General features: G+C 42.7%; 1 protein-coding gene across 1 annotated transcript; it reads right to left on the minus strand.

Annotated features, from left to right (window-relative positions):
* Nucleotides 1-8057: 8057 nt before the first annotated feature.
* On the minus strand, nt 8058-10442 carry LOC125226440. Its single transcript, XM_048130423.1, has one exon. The coding sequence runs from the start codon at nt 10440-10442 to the stop codon at nt 8058-8060; it is 2385 nt and encodes a 794-aa protein (XP_047986380.1).
* Nucleotides 10443-20675: the final 10233 nt, after the last annotated feature.

The following is a 20675-nucleotide window of genomic DNA, read 5'->3' on the forward strand; positions in this document are numbered from 1 at the left end:
TGTCGTGATTTTTTAGTTGAAGGTATGGAGAGTGACATATCGTCACTACTTTTAAAAAATCTCGTATCTCACGCTGTTCCTTTAAGTTAAAACGCATTAAGTCTATATGCATTCCATACATACTCTTACTTACTACAATGTTCTTTTCATTGACAGACGAAGATACAAGTTTTTTTTTAAAGTAGTGACGATATGCTACTTTTTGTCTATTTCTAACGCGAGCGAAGCCGCGGGCAAACGCTATATATATATATATATATATATATATATATATATATATATATATATATATATATATATATATATATATATATATATATATATATATATATATATATATATATATATATATATATAAGCAACACGTTTTAATGTCAGATAATACTTATATTTTCAGTACATAATCATGTTTTGAAATAACTATTGGGGATAAACACCAGCCCAACCTACAAGAGCGTTTAGTTAGTCGTACAATAATAACACAGAATGTTTAATAACATTTTTAAATAATATAAAAATACTACGCACAGCTAAAGATATATCGATGAAAAATTAAATGCATTGATCGCTTTATATAATCTACCTATTTATTTATTTATGTTCCTCATCATCATCATCATCAGGCCTTGTACATCTTTACAGATGATTTAAGCAGCGTATCTGATCTAGCGACAGCGGCGCTTGTGGCTATATAACCCGATTCGTGATCGGCATAACCTTCCACATCTGTCACAAATAAATCTAGAATTAGTCTTTATCTCTACACGAGCGCGATCCTCATTATTTCCTAAAACACCATTATTTTCCAATCACTGTTTTATCATGTGCATGAAAGTTTCTATTGTTACCAAAACCTGAAGAGAGCTACCTGTAGGTACTACGGTACATACATTTAGAAGTAAGTTGATGCAGTTGTTGATTGAAAAGAGCTATCACAGTTCAAAAGATTTCCTCTTTGAAGGTATACAAATAGTAAAATAATAGTTAATTGAAAATGTTTGCATGCTACTTAGTACCTGTATAGCAGGTAAAAATTGCAGAATAAGCAACCAAATGTCACCTACCACCTAAGTTTTCACATTATCCGATCCGATATCGGATGTCGGACCGATACATTACAGGCGCCATCTTGGATTTTTTCTATTGAAATTCCCCCGACTTCCGATATCGGATCGGATAATGTGAACACTATTTTATGTACCTACTTATTCTTTGCAAATAAACTTACTTTACTTACTTTCAGCTCACAGAACACACCCCACTAGAAGCCAAATGCAAGCGATATTGTTCGAGACGCAAATCACCAATCCTTGCGGGGTGAGGCGGGCGCGCACGGTGCTGCCATTGGTCGTTTCAAATAATGGCGCGCCTTTATGATTAGCAGTAGGGATGGGAATGGGACATGTCTATTATAGACAATGGTACCGGTACCAGTACTGTGGTGAATTTGTTTTGCAACAAATTATAATATTATAATTAAATTATAATAAGGCCTAGTTACCCTTCGGGTTGGAAGGTCAGATGGCAGTCGCTTTCATAAAACTAGTGCCTACGCCAAATCTTGGTAGTAGTTTCCAAAGCGGACCCCAGGCTCCCATGAGCCGTGGCGAATGCCGATGCCGGGATAACGCAAGGAGGATGATAATTGTGATAGCATCTCAATAAAAATCATTCTAGTAACTAATAACTAAACTGTGCATTTTTACTTACGTTTACTAAGTTAAATAACCAACTAAATATTCTAAACTAATCAATGAACTAAATACCACTACAGACTCTACAGATTCTAGATAATTATTCACTATTACAAATCTGCTTTCTTTTATATTTCATAAAATGGTAGCACATGGTACGAACGGCAGTACGAAGTTCCCGCAACAGACATAAACTAACATGGCCCCATGCCTAGTCGTTTACGTGAAAGGGATAGCATATCACATTGTTAACTCGGTAAAGAGGGATGGACGCGCCTCGGCGCCGCTCAGCACAACCATATTGACCAGTATAAATGAACTCCGCGGACAATAAACAATATTCAACAAAATAATTAATTTGACTTAACTGTGGAATGTTGTTCCATCTTTTTTACATGTAGAAGTGTTAGAAGACTTGCCACACCACTTTATGCTGTAAGAGACCATTGTTTGCAACCAAAATTGATTATTTAAGATTTTTTCCCGAGCGGACACGGACACTGTCAGCGGGTCGTATACTTGGGCGCTACTGATCGGTGTCGCACGCGTTCAAACTTTTATAAACCTGATTTGTCGTATGCTTGGTGACCGCGAGTCGCCCTGTAAGGGCCATCTTGTTGTATTGATCTGTGTTTCAGCTACAAGCACCCACAAAATACGAATTCCGCATTGTAACTGGAAAGTTCCATTCATCATAATTATGGTCCGTCTGACTGCTCCCGCTCGTATCAACTGCAACTCTACTTTAAAATTACAAACAGTCCGAGAAGTTTTACAAAACTCATCCTTGTTCTGCGTGTGTGTCGGCTCTTAGAACGAGGTACAATCACTAGAATAGTCGTATAAAGTCAGTTTGTACACAAACTGCCGTGAAATAGTAAACAGCCCCTATAATTGACATGGCACCAATAATGGACATGCGCCAATCTTCTTCAAAATAGCATTTTCCCGGCTTAGCGACAGGGTCCGCTTGACATATTGAATTTCCTGTAAAATTAAATATTTAACTTCAATTTTTAAACACATGCAATATTTCGCATAATTTAATTATGTTTACAGTTCTTAACTAAAACCCTAGTTTACATATTAAGGGCTGGTTGCATCAAAACGTCAATCACCGTTAAAGCGTTCGTTATATTTTATTGTATGGGAAGTTCCATAGACGTCTGCTGCGTGACGATGATGTGTCTGTCAAATATGGTTGAAGCAACTGCCCCTAAATAAGTATAGAGCTGCTTAAGTTTTTTAAAGAAAAACCACTTTACCTGTAGTACTGTTTATGACTGGATAATGCGTAGTTATTTTTCTAACTCGTGTAACACATTAAAAACAAACGACTAACGGACTCATACTGTTGGAACCTAGCGTTCTTCGGTATTACAGTTACTTAGTCTGAAAGGCGACGAAGTCAATTGGCCGCACAGCGGGACAGGAGCTAAGTACTCCCAGACACGATCAAAGCCAACGACCAGAACGAATTTTCTACCTCACCGCTGTCCGATTTCTTAATATTTTCTTGTGTTTTATTTAATTAGAAAGGTAAATTGATTTCGATTTATTTTCAAAGGTATAAATACAAACAGATTTCTAATTTCGGAAATTGGGAATCCAAATTAGATATTACAATCCTCCAATTCCAAAATTATGATTAAAAATTAGATATTACAATCTCCAATCACGCCTGTATCCCGTAAAGGGGTAGGCAGAGCACATTAAACTACTAAAGCTTCAGTGCCACTCTTGGCAAAATAAGGGGTTGAAAGAAAACGAAACTGTGGCATTGCAGTGACAGGTTGCCAGCCTCTAAAGGAAATCTATAAATAAAATATCCTAAATACACAATAAACGAAGACCAAACATCCATTAGCGCGAAGCAATCTCTTCTGAGCCAGTGAGCTATGGATGATAATGTTAATGAAATCACTTGGTGCCGCTTATCACCTGTCAGTGTCACGTTATCGGCGCCCCTTGACAAGTGTCACTCTGTTTGGTAAAAGCTTGTGTAAAGATTACTTGGCTTTTTTACTGCCCTTGTTGTTTACCCGTTTATTTGATAGTATAATTGGGGACATAAGAGGTTCAGGTTCAGCTGTCGTTATACATTCACAATACGAAGACCATGTTTGGGCATTATGAAGTAGAATTACCTACATAGCGCATAGTTATGTTATGGATGAGCAAAGTAACATGTTGATTTCTATATTAGTCAAACAAGTTTAATTTTAGCTGATTTTTATTATTTTGCCGTGACCAAATTGTTATCCACTTTTAGGCCTACCCAACTTTCCATGCTACATTTTTTGGTAAACGCGGGTGGTCGCAGCATATTAGGTACACTATGAGCTATCTCACTATAAAAATCACAGCAGCCATTGTAAACACAACTCAGCTATCTACTAAAGCAAAATTTCCCAGTAGGTACACTGTGTGGAATGTCTGATTAAATTCTCTCAACTAGAATAGCTCCTTAGAAAATAATTTCCATCGAGTCCAAAACTCATTCCTGGCTCTTCCAGGCACGCTCATCCCTGTCTCTGCATTTTGTAGTACTTTGCACATGAAGTTTCGCGATTTAGAGGCGAGTATGTGAAAACAATGGGGGAAGCTCGGCGCATTCACGGGGTATTAGCCCAATGGAACGAAAAGTAACGCTTTACGGGTATGTAAAGTACTCTTAATACGACTTACGGGAACTCTGTGAGTTGCTTCCTGGAAAGTATTGATATTTTACTAAAGCGTTCGTTTTGTTAGGTAGGTATTACATTTCGATTCTTAAGAAAAACTGAACCCTTATAGAATCACTTCTGCGTCTGCCCATATGTATGTCAGTTTGTCATAGCCTATTTTGCTCTTGAGGGTAAACGAAAAAGTAAAAATAAAAGATTAAGATACAAAAAAATTACGACACGCCCTTGGCCGGTTTTAAGACCCCTCGACTCACTTTTTCATAGAAAACAGATAACATTAAGTAACACATACAATCCAAACAAAATGCAAAGTTTCAAACAAACTTAAGATTATGTTATAAAATACATATGTATCTACCTCCGTTTACTACCAACAGTATCAAATATGTACATTAAACCAGTAACTAAATCCACTGCATGCGCTGTAGTGCGAACCCACACCTCATAACTCATCTCCACTTCCGTCTTGGTGATGACCACAGCCTTCTCGCTCTATCTCTGCGAAAACACTTATGCGAGAAAGAGCAAGTTGCAATTTTAATAACCCTGTACACGACGTCTGATAAGCCGGGCTTTGATTTATGCTTAGACATGAACCGTTAGGAGGTTGAAATTGATATTCTAGAGTCTAGGCAACACAACCTAGCCGCCCATGATCTCTTGCACAACAGTATTTTTGCGACTATATTGTGCAGGGAGAGATCGTCGTCGTTAAGGGCTATTTCTAGTTCCCACCGTTCAGGTGCCCAACTAGAGCATTCCACCATTGTGTGGTAAGCCGTGTCATCTGGGTGACCGCAGTGATGACAAATCGGTAGTGGTTCCCTCTTTATCGTGTACAGGTAATGACCAAAGCAGCCATGGCCTGTCATTACCTGTACCATTCTATATGTTAGGACGCCGTGTTCGCGGTCAAGCCATGCGTCAAAGGACGGGAGGAGCGCACCTATTGTGTAGGTTCCATAGGGCTCATCTTCCAATTGGCTCTTCCAGCGGTCCCTCTCTCTTTTCCTTGTTTCTTGCAGTCGTGCCTCTAGTTCCCGAGGTGCCAGACGCTCATCGGTGGTTCGGAGTTCTACCCTCTGGTTGTAGCGCTCGGCCAATATCCGAGCGTCCAGCTCCCAAGGCATTTTGCTAGCGAGGACACATGCAGCTGCGTGTCCAATCGTCGAGTATCCTCTAATAATACGCCGTGCAATAACCCTCTGAGGTCTCCGGAGCAGGGCCCGGGATTTGTTGTTCAACCTTCCGGCAGTTCCGGCCCATATCGGCGCACCATAAAGCGCCATGCTGCGGATGACGTTTGCATATAGGCGCCGACATGGGTCTTTGGGCCCTCCGACATTTGGCAGGAGTCTGCTCAGCGCCGAAGCAGCCCCGATGAGGCGAGGGACCAAGTCGGTAAAGTGTCCCTCAAAGTTCCAATTTCGGTCTAGAATGAGACCCAAGTATTTAATTTGGGGCTTTAGAGGGACCGCCTCAACCCCAACAGGAATGACTTCATCGGGCCGAAGCCGCCAGCCCTTTCCACCGAAGACTACGGCATCTGTCTTGGCTAGTGACACCGTGAGCCCGAGCATATTGATTCTCCCAACTGTTAGTTCAGTTGCCACTGCGGCTCTCCTTAGAGTTTCTTGGTAGTCTCTTCCCCTCACAGCCACCATCGTGTCATCGGCATAACAAATGGTGGCCATGCGGGGAAGTTGAGCTCCTCTTATGGCCCAGTCGAAGCCGATATTCCAGAGCAGGGGCCCCAGTACTGACCCCTGTGGAACACCGCATTCCATTCGGCGTTCTAAGCGTGTACCTCCTGATTCATAGAGCACTACCCTATCTGCAAGGTAGTGCTCTATGATGGTCCTCAAATACACGGGCACGTCATGGTAGCGAAGCGCCTCTTTTATTACCGAGTAAGGAAGAGAGCCGAAGGCATTGGCAATATCAAGAGATACTGCGATGGCACCCTCCCTTTTCTCCGCTGCCAGATTGCTGAATTTTTGCAGCTCACCGATTGCGTCTATTGTGGATCGCCCCTCTCGGAACCCAAACTGCCGATCACAGATGTTTGGGCCTGTGTCCTCCAGATGTTTGATGATGCGCCTTGCGATGATGCGCTCTAACATCTTGCCCGTTTCATCCAGAAGGACAATGGGACGGTATCCTGAGGGAGAGTCAGCTGGACGACTCTCCTTTCGCAGTAGACACAGCCTGCCCTCTTTCCAGCAACGAGGAAATGTACCCTCTTGAAGGCAGTCGTTGAAGAGATCACGCAACCTGGTCCCTAGGTGTTTCATAGCTAGTGATAGAGCCTTCCCAGGCACGCCGTCCGGACCAGGAGCTTTCTTGCTGGCCCTCATTTTGAGTACCGCCCTCATAAATTCGTCATCAGTGACTAGCGGGACAACCGGGAGACCCTCCGGCTCTTCCTCTGGGGCAGCCATGACAGGTGGAACAAAATTTGGCGCTTCCGGGAAAAGACCCTCTACTACCCTCCTCAGTAGCTCCGGTTCCATAGAGTCCATTGGGGTAGCGCATTTCAGTTTGTTCCTGACCAGCTTGTATGGCCGCCCCCATGGATCTCGATCCAAAGTACGGAGGAATTCCTCTCGAGCCTCGTCCTTGCGCTTGGATATGGCTACTCTAAGAGCCGCCTTTGCAGCTACTAGGGCCTCATGGAGTGTTTCCTCTTCATTCGCCGTGTGATGCCTGCGCCTGCATCTGACATACCTACGGCGAGCAGCATTAGCAGTTACTCGAAGAGCGGCAATTTCTTCCGACCACCAGTAAACCTGTTTTCTCTCAGGTAGCTTCCTCGTTCTCGACATGCCGGCATCACACACTGTGGTGACAGACTTGCGGAAGTGGGCTGCTCTTTGTTCAGTCCCTATGTTGTCTGGTGGAGGGGTACACCACGCCTCGATTATCGCAGCCTCCTCGATTAAGTCCCTATCTAGGCTGGACAAAGACCACCTAGGGAAGCCGTTGGGGCGACGCCCACCCGCTGCTTGGAGCGGAGCCTGTGTTGTGATCGCTGGAGACGGAGAGACAGTCATCCTAATGTAAACATGATCAGAGAGAGTCTCCACGTCCTCCAAGACACGCCAATTATCGATCCGGTGGGCAACAACAGAGGTTGCAAAAGTAACATCCACAATGGATCCTCCCTGTTGGCGCACACATGTATTAGCGCGTCCCCGGTTCAGGACCACCAGACCTAATGCCGCCACCCAGTCCCTAAGTGTTTCGCCCCTCGCATCGGTGACTGCAGACCCCCAGGCTGCGCTCTTGGCATTGAGGTCCCCCATCAAGAGTACTGGAGTTGGTGCGAGTCTCATTATAAGTCTTTCAAGATCGTCCAGGTATGACTCAAAATCCGACAGTGGCCTGTTCGGGGAGAAGTAGGTCCCAATGAGGACGCTGTTGCCCCATTTGGCTGCTGCGACACCAGGGCCTTTATGGACTGCAGTCAGGGGAGGAAAATTGCCAACTGCTGGTACCACTAATGCCACTGTCCCGTCACTTGCCCCTACCCAGTTAGGCTGAGGAAGAACGAAATATGGTTCCGCTGCGATGGCCGCGCCTATGCCCCACTCTGCTATTACCTGCATCAGCAGATCTTGGGCGCGGGCGCAGTGGTTTAGGTTCGTCTGTAATATTTCAAACGGGCGTGGATGCATTACAGTTCCATCTGTTGTCCCTCATCAGCCGTATCGGTGTTCCTCTGGTTGGGCCGTTGGATCCGGGCGGGCTCCGTACGTCCTTTTGTTGGTGGGGGGCAGCAGGATATACCTCCCATATAATGGCCCGCTGGTTTTTTTGCATGGTGGCATACTGCGCAGAAGGGCTTTTCTGTGCATTCAGGCGCTTTGTGCCCCGGCTTGCTGCATCTAAAGCACAGGCTGCCCCTGTCCATTTGCGACGGGCACGTTGCACGTGTATGCCCCGCCCCCATACATTTGTAGCATCGGAGTGGCGCTGGCTCGAGTGCTTGAACGGTTGCACTTGTCCACCCTATGAGTAATCTACCCCCCTCTAAAATTTTGTTGGCCGCAATAACCGGGCACTTTACAAGGGTGGAACCCGTTCCGTTGTAAGAAGTTCGTATGGCCCCGACCTTGACCTCTTCAATTTTGCAGCCACCCTTAGTTGCCACTGCCGCTGCAACGGACTCGGTTGTTTCAGACTCAATGATGCCTGAGATTCTAAGTCCGGCCATTTTAATTGGTCGGTACACTCTCGCATCATTGCCGATCAGCCCTTCCAGTTTTTCACAAATTAAATCTGCCGCTCTACCGTTGTCCGTGCCGGCAACTTCTATGATACGCGCTCCGTCAGCAGTTTTACGGACATTGACGTGATCTACCCCCACCTCAGCGAGGCTAAACGACGTTGTTGCCTTGGACAGGAGCGAGGCATAGGTGGCCTCTGATTCTGGTTTTAACGCCAGTACTATGGCCGCGGACGATGGGGCCACCAATTTTCGCGGTTTCGGCTTGGCAGCTGGTTTAGCGGCTGCTGCCGTGGACTGCACGGCTTTTTTCCTTGCCTTCCTGCCCAAGACTTCTGTCCATGTCTCATTAGAAGAAGTCGGTGGTGTTTGCGTAGCCGCCTGGGGGACCCTCTTTGCTCGGGGAGCCGGGGTAGGTATTATATCTCCCGCAGGAGGAGAAGTCTCTTGGGGCATCTGCTTGGTAGCCCCTTTTTTCTTCTTGGGCCCCGCTTTAGGGGCCGGTGCAGCCCTTGCAGGGGGCATTAGTGTTGACCCTGATGATTTGGCCGGTTCCTCTGCCACTTTCCTGGCTTTCGTGGCTCTAGAAGCAGGCTCTGGGGCTGGCAGCGGGGTCCAGGGATCATCCGGCAGATCAATGACTGGGTCTCTAGGGGAAGATGAGACTGCAGCATTTTCCGCATCTGCATTTCTTCGGTCCGACGCTAATGGCGGCCGAGCAATCGGCGCCGGGGGGAGTCTGCTCTTTAGGTCGTCAATACGCGCATTCACCATGTTACCTATCGAGCGATGGAGACTCGCGGATAGTTCCTCTCTGAACTCCGACAAAGCCTGCGTCACGGTGGTCAGCATGCTGTTGCCAGCCTTAGGTGTTTTCAGGCTGAGGTCGCCTGACGGGGCCTCCTTGTTCCGCTCGGAGAAGGCCCTTCTTAACGCCTTTACCTCGCTAGTCGCGTGGGCTAATTGCTCCTTTAGCGATTTGTTGGATGCTCGGAGGATATTCAGCTCCTCGTTAGCCTCACGCGAGTCCAGTGTGTTCATCGCCTTCACAATTAGCTGGCAAGCCTCATTTATTTGACCGCGGATCGTCCCTTTGATATTCATACACTTCTTGACCTGATGCAGCACCAATTTCGCTGCCTTTCGGGCAACGTCCGCCACATCACCGTCAGCAGATGGGGATAATCGGCCCTCTGGGTCCATGATTTCATATGCTCCATCCCCATCTGACATGATCTGGTCCACCGGTTGTTCCTGTTCCAAAGGTTGCACACGTGTGGCATGCTTGTTGCTGTCTTTATCAGCAGACCCTCTTTCTATATTTTGCAGCAACAGTTTTGCTTTGGCAATACCCACTTGTGCCCCAAGGGACTTGGCTTTAGCGACGCTCGCATTTGCTGTGCGAGCCTTTGCCTTGCCCCATTTCCCGCCTCTGCGTGCAGTGTTGATTTTTGGCAGGTTCACGTGCCATGCTTCTTCATCCGAAAAAACGATATTTCGTTTCCGAGCTGACTTTTTATTAGCTTGTTCCCTCTCAACATTCTCATCAGAATCTGTTTCATCAGAGAGCCGGTGATATCGTCTTGATTGCTCTCCGGATTCACTCTGGTTTTCGACGACGGGGTCCTTAAGCTCCGACCTCCGTAGATCAACAGGGCTCCGATCCCTCTCCGTCACATCTTGACGGCTGCCTCCAGGCATCGACGCCAGGTCGATTACGTCCCTCTCTGGCTGGCTCTGAGAAGAGCCGTTTGCGCTTTGGCCTTTAGAAAGGCCGTTTTTGTGTTGGCCCTGAGAAGGGCCGTTGTTGTTTTTGAAAATTTTAGATGCCATTTGAATTCCCACGAGTAGGTAAGACGAACGCTCCACAGGGGCAGAGATTACCAGTACCCAAAACTGTGGCCCTATTAACACTGTGAGGCTAGGCCCCTAGGCAACACAACCTATTCCAACGAAAGTTTTTAACGAAATTAGAAATTATAATATACCTACTCGTTGGTAATTAAGTATTTTTTAAGTATTAGCGTTTTGCTACAGGGCAAATTTTCGCTCTCTTAGGGCCACTTGCACCAACGAAAATGGAAAGTTAACCCGGAGGTTAACCCACTATTTTTTATATGGAATTTGACAGATGACAGTCCACTCACCCTGAGTTGTGATTGGTGCAAGTGGGACTTAACCATACACCCATACCTTTAAATATCTAGTTCAAAAGCCACTTTGCGGGTCAACACTTTATACCAAAGATTCAGGAAAGGCGAATAAGTCTTGATGCCTTTTTCACTATAGTTGCATAAAGCCTGACCAAAAATATATACAGGGTGATTCATGAGTCGTGAGCAGGAGTGAACAGGGTACTGGGGAGGGTCACACTGAGCAACTTTCATAATGGGGCAACACTAAATTGTGATTTTTTTTTCTTAACTATGACTTATTGACTTAACTATGACTGATAATATATTTTATTATTTATCGCGCGACCATAATTGCCTGACTGCCGGCGTATCATGCTTCGAATTTTATCACTTATCCACGTGGATAAAGCATCCGTCACGCTTTAGCAAGTATGTCAGTGTGAGAGTGACAGATGTCTTATCCACGTGGATAAGTGATAAAATTGGAAGCATGATACGCCGGCAGGTCAGGCTTTAGTTGTAGGTAATACAAACTTGCTAAGTATGTCGCGAAGTTAAACTCCATTTAAAACGAACACAACCGGAATATGTAAAGCCTCGCGGAGAAAGAAATTCTTTGAAAAATTGCAACCTCCGACCGACAGTGGAAAAACATTTTGTTCAACTCCGTAAGCTATGCACATAATTCCCTATGTAAATTGTATAAAGTTCTCAATCCTTTGCCAACTATTTAGAGTCTAAGTTGTTGGAGATCACAAGTTTTCCCATATAAATGGTAATGAGGGAGAATTTCGTTTTTATCGCGTGTTTTTTCAATCTTCCCGCACTGATTGTAGTCGGGAAGTTGGCTCGTTTAGATAGTCTGCACTCTGCGGGAATGCATTGGCCTTTCACTTGGCGAGCTTGAGTGGAAATTTAAAAGCGATTAAATGGCGGACGCTCATAAGGCTATTAATTTTTAGAGGATATTTTAGAACAGTGTCACTGACATTAATGTCCATAAAATGTAAAAAAGTTCCATTATTTTGTAGAAGCCAATTTCCTTGAGAATATAATGGTAGATTACCTATTTAGTTTAACATAATTGTGACAAAACCGTTCTGTGTCTTCTTTCGTCAGAAAAATAGAGCTATTTTACGGCTGCGATTTCAAAGCTAGAAAATAAATGCACAAGTCCCGTAAACACTTTCATTTGAACACAGACCCAATTCGCAACAGATCTACCAATCTAACCCGAAGACAGCCCGATACAATCAAACGCATAACCCCCCATTTTTCATACGGACACGGAGTAGCGTGCCGCACGCGACCCAACACGTTCCAAACTCACTTAGGAACGTCTTATGCGGACAATTAGTAATATGGATCGTGCCATTCACGATAACGCACGTCTTGGTTCATCTTGTCATTCTATTAAAGGTTAGATCTCGCAAATTTGGGCGCCATCTTGAATGGCATAATCTATATGCTGTTACGTCCTTATGGATTTGTTGGAATGCTTGGTGATAATGCTAGTCTTCGCCGTTATGAAGTTATCCGTAAAGCGCGAACGGAAGGGAAGGTGATATTAATAAACGAAACTTTTGGCAAGATTAGAAAATTTAAACCAAAACCGAAATCAATACTTAATTTGATAGCACCAATAATGAGATATTTAAAAGAAAATATTCCATTATTGGTGCAATCAAAATATATTTTTGATATTTCATCGTTACTTATTAACGTTTCTCAGCTGTGTTTTGCAATGTTTTTTGTTCCAGTTGTGGACAGTGTAAAGTCATTCATTCATTTTAAAATAAATTATAATAAGTCAAACCTCTACTGTAAGCAACTCAAATATGTAATATCGCTCACAGACGTTTCTGCGTGATAAAAAAACAAACTCAAATATAAGTTAGAATAATAATAGGAGCGATATAACCGAAGCGAAAATATAACCGGTGTATAAGAAACGATTGATAAGCAAATGAAAAACTTTTTTTTACAGGATTTCCATCCATTACTGGCGTCAGTTTCATTATAGGTATGATTATGATTAGATACCAGATTACTCAAAATAGACCCCACCGACACAAATAACATCTTAATTGAAACCAGACATCTACAGCCATAACCTGGCAAATTATTCCAATTATTCATACAAATTCAGAAACTATGTGAAACCGAGCGTTAACGGGAGTTGCCAACTTGCCCGCAAAACAAGACCATTATGGATATTCGCCGGCATTCTGCGATTGAGAATACGTATCGGGTTTGTCTGTCTAGTTGGCAGTACATTAAATACTTAGCTACTTATACATTTATAGTTTTTCTGCCCAGCCAGTGTGCGTAGCCGAATGTACAAACGCTCACAAAACGCTCACGATAATATCTCTTTCGTAGGTATCTCGCGTCGCTCTTGCGTATTGGCGCGACAGAACCAGACTACACTTCTGCGGCGTTTCAAATGGTTTCGATGGCGTTTCGCGTCGCAGAAATGCCATTCGGCTACGGAGCCAGCCCAGCCAAATGACAATCGTTGACGCTAATAGACGCCGATCAAAACGCAGTCTGGCTCTGTCGGGCCAATAATGATATTAGCGTAAGCGTTTGTGCATTTAGCTATACATACCCAATAAATAGATACCTACCGTCAAATAGGCACTTGTGACAGTTGGGATAACTTAGGACAAAATAAATGTGATTTTCGTCTACATTGGAACATTTTAAACATCCTATTCTAAAAATACTTTACCTTAGGTTATCCCAACCGTCCTAAATTCCCCACTTTTGACGGTACCTACCTACTGTGTTGAAAACAGTCACTGCCACCGTCATACAAAATTACGCCCCCTGTCAGTGAATACGTTAATCCTATCTAGTATCTACATAGCTGCATGTGAAATAAATACTTAAACATCGGATCTAACCGATAGCACGTAGCTTTTTTCGGAATTGAAGTAAAATTATTTGAGGCGTAGCGTACATAAAAAACAGTCAATACTCATTTAATGACATCCTCTGCCCCTCTAGCACAACTTGCCTTGTCGCGCGCGAGACCATACTTGAAGTCGCGCTTGATGTATGGACTCGCGCGCGACAAGGCAAGTTGTGCTAGAGGGTCAGGAGGGGTCCTTAGTCTATCTCGCGTCAATTATGTGCTAACGCTGCTTATTCATCTGCTAAAAAGCAAAACTGCCCATTCACAGTAAATTACAAACCTAAACTAGGTACCATTCTATTTCCACCCACTAGACCAGATCTGTAATCCCCTGAAAATATAAATTATATTTATTGTTTCGGAACTCCCTAACTACTAGTTTTAACGAGGAAAGTTGTCACTATCCTCGGAAACAATAGATGCAGTTTCGCAAGCTTCATACGATTTTGAATCTTGCCACATTGTGCTAAGGAAGACTTAAATAGTTAAAAGTGAAAACAAAAATGAGGAAATAATGGACTTTGCTAACTTTTATTAGAAAAGGCCAGTCTGACATAACAAATAACAATAGAACGGGGTTTAGTGAAACATTAAACATTAAAAAGTTAAGCTTTAATTGGATCTAGGTATCGTTCTTATTTTTCAGAACTCATGAGCACCACAAAACTTCCCTGTTTCATTTTAGTTGATACCATCCTGAGACTGAGACCTTTGTGCTCGCTTGGTCAGTTAAGACGATACGATACATGTAGGTTAATTCTCCATACAAACGCTCTCGACTATTTCCTCCCTGGTTTTTGAAAAAAGAGCAATGATTTTTTCAACTTTGATTATTATTTGTATGTCTTTCCCATCACGGAACAATGGTGTTCCGGACCTTTAGGAGGCGTGCGCCAACGCCAACTACTAAGCCAACGCGTAGAGGCCCTTTTGACACTAATGAAATTGCCCGTATCATGGGACACACGCAGAGGCAGCACCCGCCAGGGTGTAAGGACTGATTATTATTATTGTTATCTGTGTCGGACCGTTTTGGTATTTTATTTTTATTTTAAAAGACGCTAGAGCCAATCAAAAATTTCTAAAAACGGCCTTTTTCAATATGGCTCAAAAAAGGTGTGATACTCAAGATCGGTAACAATTAGCCAAAAAATCTAAACGTTCCGACAGAGATTATTTCACTGTTATTCAGATTCTCAAATTTCGTTTGTTTAAATAAGTTTTGAAGGAGGAAACAGTCGAGAGCGAAACCTCGATTTAGTAAATTTTAAAGATTTTTTCAGTACAGATGGTGTTTTTTTTACGCACTAGTGCGAGAAGTGGTTCATTATTAGTAGGTATGCCAGGTCGAAACTTTGGAGGGCCATCTGTACTGAAAAACGTCGTACGATACACGTGCAAAAAGGAAATTCGTAACTCGTGTATATTTAACCCACTTGTATCGTAATGTACTATTTCGCAATATCTTTTAACTGAGTTGTTCTTAATGGCCCTTTTTTCCGATAAATCTAGTTAATAACACTAGTATATAATATTTAACTGAAATTCCCAAATTGAAAGGGGGACTCCTATCCATTTTAGCATTTTCGCTCCCGTAGCGTCTTAAGAATTGTGATTATGACATGTAATTAATTGAATGTTAGCTTAGCCCGACTCCATTCAAATCCCATTTTCATATTTAAAAGAAAATTAAAAAATAATATTTAAGCCATCTAGCGGATTATTCTGACACCAGGGTCCTCATAATGGCTCCCGCGAGAGCTACAATTTTCCTGCTAAGTCATGCAACGATCAACTTAGTGTGCATGCGTTTCTATAGATGGCGCAAAACTCAATAGATGATACCGTGTAAAATTAGCCTAATAACCGAGCAATTTAATTCAATTTTCGGCTACCCGGCGTGACAAATCACAATGAATTTAATTAAGATGGCTTAATAGATAATGATCGCATCCCGGACAAAAAACGAATAAGACTTGTCCGTTACAAACACATTCCCTGGCCTCCCTGGGGATTTTAGCTGCTATTAAAAAAAATATTAGATTAATTTAATACTTAGTAAACGTACGTACTTGTATTTATTACAATTATATTATGTAAGTATGTATGTTTTTTGTATTCCATGGGTAATTTAAATACAAAAAACAATCATTATAAACCATACGAGAACTAAATAGTAAACTTCATAGATAATATCTGAAAAGTGTTTTTTCACTTTTTTCAAGTGTAATAGTGATGGGAATATTATCAAGTTGCACGTTACACAGTCGAAAATCGATTAAAGATTTTGTGATTTTTTACGTGCATAGGTATGTTTTAATGTAGTAGAACCACCTACTTAATAAACTAATGGTAATAAATGTAAATATTAATTTAATGGTTTGATGCCAATACGTGAACTAATAAAAGCATTATGTATCATCAAAACCAATTTGTTCAAAGAGGTAAGTACCCAATTTGATTCGAGGACTCATTCAATCTAAAAGCAACGGTCATATCATATTGATCTCTAGTGCCATTAACAAAGTAATTTAAATTGATTTTACTAGCGAAGATATAATAACTAATCTGAACATAATGTCAGTTATTACAGTTTATAATATTTTATTTAAAACTCTTATTTGTCGGTAAATAGGCCATCCAGATTCGAAACCAGTATGATACTGTACTGACCAAACTGAGCCACTGCTGCTCCACTGGGTATGATTTGTCTCATTATTTCATTGACATAAGTAGGTACTGGTACTACAATGTTTATCAATCTGTAGTAGGTATTTATGGCGTAGGTACATAAGTTACATAAAATACAACCTAGCAGAAAAGAGAAAAGAATAATATTGGCTCCACCGTCTATGTAAACCGTTTTGCTTGTGGCAACAACTTTTCCAGTTTATAAAAAAAAAACTAAAAATGTAGGTATATCGAAAATTCACACAGTATTAAAACATGTTACTAACCCACTTTCGGTAGCATCCTCGAGAATGTAAGTGGCGCCTGCTTGCGTCCAAGCGTCCGGGTTACCGAAAGGTAAAAAATACAATTCTAGATGTGATTCACCTATCTAGATGTGATTAATGAAATTAGACGTTCCGGGAAAATCGATAACTTATTTGCTAAATACAACCATAGTTTGGTTAGAATCAGTGATTGATTTTACTAAGGCCTAGTCGGTGGGCTACAGCAGACGACAGCCAAGATAAGAATGAAATGCAGGAAGAAACAATAGTTATGTGAACTACTCTCATTCACCAACGTTGTCAACTTTGTCCACAGTCGATGTATCCACGTCTACTGCTGAGTGTCCTGATCTCAGCAAGAAAAGCTTTCCGTGTTAAGTGATACTTGTGAAACATGGGTAAGTTTCTTGTTTAATTAATAAGCCGGTAAGCACCCAGAAAGGTGGGCCAAAATGCTGACAGACTGGGACCCGCGAAATACCATAGCCGATCCAGGCCGGAGTTTGGGTAGACCAAAAAGGAGATGGAGAGGTCGACCTGGACGCTGAACGCACTCTATCCAAACTGGTAGGAAAACGCTGACAAGAGAGTCGAGTGGAAAAAACTAGGCCTTTGCAGCAGCAAGCAGTGGGACACTAAACGAGGCTAATTTAAAAAAAACCGATATAATGAAGCATTGTTGTCCGTGATGGTCAATTCAAATACGACAATGCCTGGTTTTCCTTCTTCCAACCCTCGCCCATATGGGGGAATTCAGCTATGAGCGCAAGTGTCGTTCGGATGCTGCTTCGGGTGCTGTCATTTGTCATGGATGTAAAGGACTAGTATTATCAAAATGAAACATGACTCACGCTGAAAGTCTAGAATTTTATCCATGATCGCCAGAATCAAATTGTATATAAGATATCCTGCAAACATAACTTTAATCCCCAGCTACTACGCTGATGCATTATTCAATTATACTGATATCACTTAAGATGATTACTTCAATATTGTACCTACCTAATGTCTTGTTTCCGAGACGGCGGCTGCGCGTGGGCACGCGAGAAATGACCGGTATGACTCCGACCGAACTGGGGTCAAACTTTTCAAAACATTTCTATAGGGACATGCTAGAAATTATATTTATTTTGAAAATAGGTTCAATATTCGACTGAACTTGTGTACCAAACCAAACCAAAACCAAAACCAAAATTTGCAAAAGCTAAACTAAATCTAAACATTTGTAATTAATTAATGAGCTGCAAAGATATATCAGTCAATATCAAATCATGTAAAACTAATAAATTTTAAACAAGAATCATTAAAAAAAAGTGCAGTGATATAATTAGGCATAGGTAGATACACTTATCAGCTTTCAGTTGCTAATTTATAATCACACTAGGCACTAAGTACTTTCTATTCAAAGTTACTAATAATTTATGTAATCAATGTGGGTCAACGGATGCATTACCATTATATATATACTTACTCTTAATAGAATTGTATCAAAAGTGGTTAGGTCAATAGTTTTATCTCTCAAAGTAACATAGATAATAATAGCGGTGGTTTATTCCCTGACCCCTATATGACAGGTTAACCTAGTTTAGGGCTCAGGACACTATCCCAAGGCTATTTTACATTAACTCCATTATTCATATGTACTTTAAGCGATAACATACATCTCATGTAAATGTAATAAGCTGACACTTTGATACCTAAATAAAGCATTTTTCATTTTCATATTCATTTTCAAAGATTACAAATGTTACTAACTGAAAAGAGCGGGCTTTTAAAGTAATTTTCTGTATTTTACAATCACATCCAGGAAATTTCTAGGTATAAATGATTCACGCAGTATCACGGGTAAACAGTATTATCACGGGTTTTTTACTGGCAGTGAATATTGTAATAATGTATTTGGTAAACACGGGATAGGGCTATAGATGCCTGTAGTATTTTTTAAAGTCGGTAAGTTTAACATAGTCTTAAATAAGCACCGCAGCGCCCGATACGTCAAGCGCGGTTGAAAGCCGCCGCTAATCTTGCGGCTGGCGCAGCGAAGCGGTCAAGCGCTAAGAGCGCTGACGGATCAAGCACACAAAACTGCACGGAAACCCCCGAGGCGAGCCGATCGGAGACCATCGTAAACAGCAAGATGTCAACACCGCGCGCAAACTCACCTACACTTAATAATACTTCAGAACTTGATCACTTAGAAACACCGAACACGGGAACGGATACAGTGAATGACGACTCGACTAGTCTCACGAATACCGAAAACAGTACCTACCAGACTGTGACGTACAAAAGAGGCCGAATGCATCTGAGGCCCAAGCGTGTCGCAGTTACCGGAACCGGCCCAGTAGATAGCGACTTGCACACGGCAGAGCGCGTCAAGAAAATCCATGCATGCTTTTTTAGGAGTGACACATCGCAGGATGCCATTAAAACGTATATTACCAAGAAAACCGGCTGTACAAGCTGCCTAGTAGATAAACTCCACCTTAAACACCAGCATTACGCATCGTTTTCCATTACCGTCCCATGTAGTAAATTTGACGAACTGATGTCCCCTGATACATGGCCACAAGGAACTGTAGTTAGTGAATGGTTTCGAGCCAGCGCCGGGCGCGCCGGGCGCGCTCCCCCCCGCCGCCGCGCCCGCGCCGCCAGCGCCGAGCGCCCCGCCGTCGCCGCCGGCCACAACAACACCGAGCAAATCTCGCCGCGACACACAGCCACCACAAACCAGAGTACTCACGGTTTGTCACCAAAATATTAGAGGTTTAAATTGTAAAACAAAACAATTAGAATGTTCATTAAATGACGATCTGAAATGTGACATATTAATTATTACTGAACATTTTTTAAGAGAACATGAGATTAAGTCTGTAACTCTAACTAATTATGATCTTTTATCGTATTACTGTAGAACAACCATAGAGCGCGGCGGAAGTTGCATTTATGCAAAACCCCACATTAAAGCTATAGATCGACCCGACTACTGCAAGCTATCTTGCGAGCAGATATTTGACGTATGTGCAATACATCTACTCGACGATAACCTATTATTAGTGGGAATATACCACTCAAATTTAACAAGTCACTCTGACTACCTTAAACTGTTCGATACACTGCTTGCCAAAATAAATGACGAAAAACTAAACGCAATTATTATGGGTGATATCAACATCGACCTCCTCGGTAGCGATAGTAACAAAAAACGTCTCCTCGATACCCTCTCTGCGCAACATTTCCAACAACACATAAAGGAAGTTACCAGGAAAGACGGCGATAGTGCAACTCTGTTGGACCACGCTTACTCCAACATTCGAGACGCCCGTGTGTCCGCGTCGTGCGTTATCACCAACCTCAGCGACCATATGGCGCAGCGCCTAGCCGTCCCGCGACCGACCCCACAGCCGCGATCCACCAAAGTTAAAAAACGTGTTTTAAGCCACAAGAATAAAAACTCATTTCTAACAGCGCTAGAAAGCATCGACTGGGAAATTCTAGCCGCTAAACACCATAATGAATGCGAGCAATTCGCGTCAAAAATTATTACAATCATTACTAACTTAATAGATACTCACCTGCCATATAAAACTGTCATAATAAATCACAATAAAAACCCGTGGATAGACTCCGAACTCGTTAACTTGAAATTGCTACTGTTCGACGTGATTGCCGTATCTAAAACATATCCCGACAACACTCACCTAAACTCTGTTTCGACCAAACTACTTAACACCTACAACCGTAAATTGCAGACAAAACGCACAGCATTTTTTAATTCTTCCATACATAATAGTTTTAACAAAAGCAGAGCAATGTGGCGCGCCATTAACTGTGAGCTGGCTAGAGCACCTCGCGAGCGTGTTGACTTCACAGACCTCCTCGTCGACGACGACGGGAACCCATTCGGGTCCAAGCAACAACTCGTCGATGCGTTGAACGGGGCGTTCATATCTGCGGGCGCCGCGTGCGGCGCACCTGCCGCTGATCGTGCGCAGTGCCTAACGTCTATACACTGCCACACGTCACATAGCATTACATCACTCAGACTTTCTTC

Source organism: Leguminivora glycinivorella, chromosome 5, assembly GCF_023078275.1.
Source record: "Leguminivora glycinivorella isolate SPB_JAAS2020 chromosome 5, LegGlyc_1.1, whole genome shotgun sequence".
Taxonomy (NCBI): Eukaryota; Metazoa; Arthropoda; class Insecta; order Lepidoptera; family Tortricidae; genus Leguminivora; species Leguminivora glycinivorella.